Source organism: Phoca vitulina, unplaced genomic scaffold (genome assembly GCF_004348235.1).
Source record: "Phoca vitulina isolate PV1807 unplaced genomic scaffold, GSC_HSeal_1.0 scaffold1, whole genome shotgun sequence".
In the NCBI taxonomy this organism is placed as follows: domain Eukaryota; kingdom Metazoa; phylum Chordata; class Mammalia; order Carnivora; family Phocidae; genus Phoca; species Phoca vitulina.
This window is the reverse complement of record NW_022589704.1, coordinates 76,891,979-76,898,160: the sequence shown is the minus strand read 5'-3', so window position 1 is coordinate 76,898,160 and position 6,182 is coordinate 76,891,979. Positions and strand designations below refer to the sequence as shown.

The following is a 6,182-nucleotide window of genomic DNA, read 5'->3' as shown; positions in this document are numbered from 1 at the left end:
TTATTTGACAGAGAAAGACACAGCGAGAGAGGGAACACAAGCAGGGGTAGTGGGGGAGGGAGAAGCAGGCTTCCCGCGGAGCAGGGAGCCCGATGCGGGGCTCGATCCCAGGACCCTGGGATCATGACCTGAGCCGAAGGCAGACGCTTAACGACTGAGCCACCCAGGCGCCCCAAAAAATTGTTGTTGCTTTAAGCTGCTAAATTTGGGGAAGTTTTGTTAGGAGGCAATTTCTCCCCATTAAACACAGAGTTTGATATTAGAGCAGAACCCCATGCCTAAAATACATCAAGCTAGTCCTCCATCCATCCATTCCTTCATTCATTCAAATAAATATTTATTAAACATCTACTATGCTAAATTCTGAAGATACAAAGGAGACCAAATGCAGACCTGTCCCTGCTTATTATCTGGATGAGGGGACAGATATTAACAGAGAAATCTAATTATTGAGAACTGGCAAAATGCACTCTGGAATGAGGTAGGTGGTTAAGGAACTGATGTCATCACAGAGATGAGAAAAGTAAGTGAAGACTAGGGGTGCCTGGCAGGCTCAGTTGATGGAGCATGCAACTCTTGATCTCGGAGTTGTGAGTTCGAGCCCCACCTTGAGCGTAGAGATTACTTAAAAATAAAAAATCTTTAAAAAAAAAAATAAAGATGAAACTTAGGTCTCAAGGAAGATTACAAGTTAAGTAGGCAGAAGAGAGAGCAAGAGCCCTCCACACAGAAGGTTCAGCATATCCAAAGAGCCTATGGCAGAAGGAAAGATGGTGTGTTCAAGATCTACATCCAAAGCTAAAAGATCATGGTTCAAGATGAGGCTGGAAACTAGTAGAGGTCAGGCTTTGTAAGACTTGCAGTCCTCATAAGGGCAGCCTTAACAAGGAGAGGTCAACAGACCAATCATACTCTGATCAAATTTTCCCTCTGAACCCCCGTGGAGAGAAAAATGGGAGTAACCTGAGGACTCCATCACACAAACTCTATGTGCAATGACACCCAGAGTACTTCAATATTCAGTGCACACAGGCATTTTGCCCACACCCTCATTCCTTGCTACACTTCACTATATTATGTGTATATACCTATGTCTCCTTAAGTAGATTACAAAATCCTTTGGGTTCAGGAGCTCTGTCTCATTCATCTTTTCATTCCTCTTTTATAGTATCTAGCACAGTGCTGGGCACACAGCAAATGTTTAATAAGTGTTTCCTAAAGTTTTAAAACATGAATAAATAGGGGCCCCTCGGTGGCTCAGTCGGTTAAGCATCTGCCTTCGGCTCAGGTCAGGATCCTAGGGTCCTCTGGGATCGAGCCCCGAGTCCAGCTCCCTGCTCAGCGGGGGAGTCTGTTTCTCCCTCTGCCCCTGCTTGTGTGCGCGCATGCGCGCTCTCTCTCTCTCTCTCGCTCACTCTCTCTCTCAAATAAATAAAATCTTTTTTAATAAATAAATAAATAAAACATTAATAAATCCACTCACAAATGTCTGTCAGAAGTGATCTCCTAGGAAAAAATTCTACAGGCTCATTTGCAAAGCCATTCCAATGACAGCAACATTCTTAAGAAAGTCTTGCTGTAAAACATCATTCCTTTCCTGTTGTAGCAATTCTTGAGTTTCATCCTCAGTGAAGACGGACAACAGTCCATCACATTTCCAAAGAATGCCTCTGTGTACACTTTGAAGATCATTACTGGGTCACCCAGCTCTCTCTTCTTACAGTGGCAAAATACTTCATCTCCTCACCTTTCCTCAAAGAAACCATTTAGTTGTTCCCTGGATTCATTCCAAAATCTCCATCCCTCCTAGATTATGGAGGCCAGCAATCGAGGAGCCCACAAACCAAGGTCAAAGATGCCTGAAGGACTTTGTGAGCAGTCCACAGAGCAGAGGCAGGCTCTTTTTCTCAGTTTGCTTGTTTTCAGGCCAACTCACATGGGCACACAACACACACAAACACTAAAACTTTTTACCAGTTTAAAGAATAAACAGTTTTACTAGGTGAGTTTGCCAACTGTCCTCTGTTCTTCACCACCAGCCCTGTCTTACACATCTGATTTGACATATCATTTTTTTGTGGAAGGGAACACTTTCCCTCCCTAATTTTGTAAATAATATGACACCAGAAATGAGCAGCACTATTTTGCTGGCATTCCCACTATCTTCATCATGTGTGAAGGCACCACACAGACTATGAAATATCACCAAGAAATTCCATCCCTCTAATGTATCAAGAATTCAAAAACAATAAACCACTGGTCATTCTACAAATAATGAGGCTCTAATAACATAAGCAGCTGTTGTGCTTCTTAAAAAATATTTTTTTGAAACTCAGGTGAAAACTCTTCAATTTTACTTCAAAAAATACTGTTAAATTCCATTTGCAATAACTTTTCATCTCTTGTCAAAGAAACAAAAATCCCTCAGTTATTTTTATTGTAGCCATTATAGAAGTCTATATTATGCCATTTAAACAAGATCATGTGTAAGATACTTACTGAGCTGTAAGTGCTCACAAAAATTATGTATTATTTTTGCACAGAAAAAATAGGAAGATTGTGGGGCGCCTGGGTGGCTCAGTTGGTTAAGCGACTGCCTTCGGCTCAGGTCATGATCCTGGAGTCCCGGGATCGAGTCCTGCATCGGGCTCCCTCCTCGGCAGGGAGTCTGCTTCTCCCTCTGACCCTCCTCCCTCTCATGCTCTCTGTCTCTCATTCTCTCTCTCAAATAAATAAATTAAATCTTTAAAAAAAAAAAAATAGGAAGATTGTGTATATAATGCAATTATACCTAACTCCTAAATTTAAATTAGACCATTTTATTAAATCAACAAATCCCAGTTTCAGAAAAACTAATGAAATATATTTGTTCTAAAAATGTGCATTGTTTGGGGTGCCTGGGTGGCTCAGTCAGTTAAGCCGGTTAAGCATCTCCCTTTGGATTGTCTGCCTTTGGATCGGGTCATGATCCCAGGGTCCTAGAATTGAGCCCCACATCCAAGCCCCACATCCGGCTCCCTGCTCAGGGAGGAGGCTGCATCTCCCTCTGCCTGCAGCTCCCTCTGCTTGTGCTCTCTCTCTATCAAATAAATAAAATCTTAAAAAATAAAAATCTGCATCATTTAAATTACTCCCAAAATTATTAGCATGCAATATTTTACATTTTTAAGACAATATATAGCAACACACTTAACAAGAACTTATAAATGGATTAATCTCAATCATTTATTGGAGTAAATTGAGGAAAGAATAAGAATATTAGAAAAATATAGATTGTTTTGTTTGTGGCTGGAAGAGTAAAGCATTAGTGAAGTGATAGTGTAGATGAGTTCAAAAGTTTTAGTCAAACAGTTCACAGAATACACTGCTGTATAATTAGTATTTCTAAGAATTTGCAACAAAAAACACTACCAAAAATAGGCACCTACAAAATAAACATCAACAAGATCTCAGTCACATAAGTCAAAAATTTTTTAAAGGTGAAGAATGTCTTTGCTTTATCAAATACACAAATGACCCAAGCAAGCATTGCAAAGGAGATAGAATGCACTTTTAGAATGAATTCAGGATCTAAAATATATTTATTTTAATAATGCAAACGCTTGGTGTTCACTGAATTAAACAGTAGTAGTAATAATTTGTTTCCAGAAAATGAATATCTGCATAATAAGTATTATCTAAATATGTTTTATGAACCCTTTAGAAGAAGTCTGAGTCCAATTTTGAATCTAAAACCCATTTGTCGTGGACAATCTGTTTAAATTGATGATAATCACTAAGGAAACACACCGCAGCTGCCATCATTAGTTAAAAACACATTACACAATGTTCTGAGTGACCTAGAGGGAAAAGAACTTCCCAAGGTCATTCCAGCAACCCACAGCAGAGCCTGGAATAAAAGCGTCTTGGGGCGACGACCAAAGTATTCCCAAATCACCCGGAAAGCACACACCTCCACAGTTTCTGTTCCAAAGAAAGATCAAGGTGATTCACTTTTGCATGATCTCGCTAGCACCCAGCACCTATGTAGAGATGGTTTCATTTACAGCACATGGGCAGTACAAAAATTAAGGACCAATCTCCTATGTCAAGGTGAAAGAGATCTAAGCATTCAGTGTAACCAGCGATCTTTAGCACACAGAACACTCACTAGAACCACGCAGAAGGAAACAACCACGAAGAAAACAAACACTAAGTGTAGTACCACCCAGACCCCGGGACTGAGTGCCGGCCTTGGCTTATTTTGATTTAACCGGATCTGGGCAGTCCTTCCCTAGTTAAGCGAACCAAAGAATATGTCCCAAGTGACACCAAACTTTCTGATCGAAGTGTCTTTCATTTGACCAGAGCTTGCAGATCTCTCCCAAGACCTAGACGGAGAAGAGTGTTCGAAATAGGGCAAAACAGCAGAGACCACGAACTCTCAGCCAGATCAAACCATGTGCCGGGCCCCAGGGGCTCTGGTTACTCAAAGTCAAGTACACGACTTGAAGACGTTTCTCCACACACAGAAAGCGCAACTAGAAATACTTTTCAGTCTTCAATTCAATATCCCTGCCCTAAGCCACGTCTCCACCAACTTGCGTCCGCACGCACGAACTTCCAGGGCGGCGCGGAGCCGCCTGGCCGCGAAGACAGCGCGCAGGGGGCTGCAGAAGAAGGACGCAGCGAGAGCGCCGAGCCCCGGCCGGAGAGAGGCGCGCAGAGACGCGACCCGCCGCTCCCGCTCGTGGGGGCAGCGCTCGGCTCTCGGACCCCCGCGCCCCGCACCGGGCCTTCTCCCCAGCTTGCCCATCACCGCCGCCACCCCCACCCCCCCGCCGCCTCCCCGAGTCCGCCTCCTACCTGTCTGAGGATGAAGCTGGTTGAAGTGGTGCTGCCATCGGATCTTTTCAACCTGCTCCTCCGGGTCGTGGTGCCTCGGGCCACCTGGACTCGACACACGGGGCCAGAGAGAAGCCGGTGAGGACCGAAGCGTGGAGCCGGGCGACCACCCCGGGCTAGAGTCCGCCTCTGGACCAGCTCCCGGGGGTCTCCCAGAGCCCGCAGCCCAGTCTCCTCCGCGGTACCCACATACAGCCTCTACCCCCACCCACCCACCCACCACAAGCCTCGACGGCTGAAAAGATGCCCGGGAAGAACAGCCCGCGAGCACCCACCACATCCATTAACAAAGACTCTCGGGGTGCGGGGTCCGAGTGCCCGGCATCGGCTGGGGAAGGCTGCGGGCTCCAGAGCGTGAGCGCTGAGACCGACGAGGTGAGGAGGAGGAGGAGGTGGAGGAGGAGGAGGAGGAAGGGGAGGAGGAGACAGAGGAGGAGCTGGAGGAGAGAGGGACGCGGAGGAAGGGTGGGAGCGCGGGGCGGCCGACTCCCAGGACTGGGGGCCCCGCGTGGCCGGCAGGAAGGCGGGGCGCGCTCGGGCCGCCGGGGCGGGGGGGAGCGGGGAGGGGGGCGGGAGGAGGAGGGGGTGGTACCTGAGAGGTGGGGGAGTGCGGCGCGTCGGCCCGCCCGTTTTTGGCGTAAGAGGCGGACATGGTTCACGGCCGCATGGCGGGTCGGTGCGCGGTGGGCGGAGGGCGGGCAGGCACCCGGAGGCTCGCGAGCGGGAGGAGGGGAGGGCGGCAGGACTTCTCCAGCGGGCTGCGGGACCCGCGCCGGCTCCCGGCTGCCTGCCCGCACTTCGGAGAGCGCGACACCTTAAAGGGACCTAGGCGCTTCCCCCGCGCCTGCAGCGGGGTCCCGGGCAGCGGCCCCCGCAGACGGAGGTCCCGCGAAGGGGGCTTCTGGGGATCTCGCCTACCCGAGCCGGTGGGGAGAAGCGCTCCCCCCACCTAGCGAGCGCCTTACATCAGAGCTTTCCAGAGAATGAAGGGAGGGGGGAAATCTGGGATGGGGGTGGGAGGATTAAAATAGTCTGCACAGTTTCAAATGAGACAAAGGTGGCACGGTTCATGAATCAGGACTTGGGGAGGGACGCCGGTGCAATGTGGCAGGGAGTGGGAAGAGCCGACCGGGCGCGTGTGTGTGTGTGTGTGTGCGTGTGCTCGAGCGCGTGTGTGTTTGGTACACTGGAATTTTAACAGGGCAAGAAGTGTGTGTGTGTGTGTGTGTGTGTTTGTGTGTGCTGGAGCGCGTGTGTGTTTGGTACACTGGAATTTTAAAAGGGCAAGAACAAGAACC

The 6,182-nt window shown here is 48.0% G+C and overlaps 1 protein-coding gene across 2 annotated transcripts in view; it reads right to left on the bottom strand.

Annotated features, from left to right (window-relative positions):
- Positions 1-5,830, bottom strand: part of CACNB4 (calcium voltage-gated channel auxiliary subunit beta 4) — a 242,662-nt gene extending 236,832 nt beyond the window's left edge. Inside the window, exons 1-2 of one of the 2 annotated variants that reach the window (XM_032410487.1) lie at positions 5,477-5,830; positions 4,846-4,929 (exon numbers count right to left, since the gene is read on the bottom strand). In XM_032410487.1, coding sequence (XP_032266378.1) covers positions 4,846-4,929; positions 5,477-5,536 — 144 coding nt within the window. In that variant the 5' untranslated portion in view covers positions 5,537-5,830. Of the gene's footprint in view, positions 1-4,845; positions 4,930-5,159; positions 5,340-5,476 lie in introns of those variants that run through there. The other variant, XM_032410495.1, reaches the window with a different exon arrangement.
- Between the last annotated feature and the right edge of the window lie 352 nt (positions 5,831-6,182).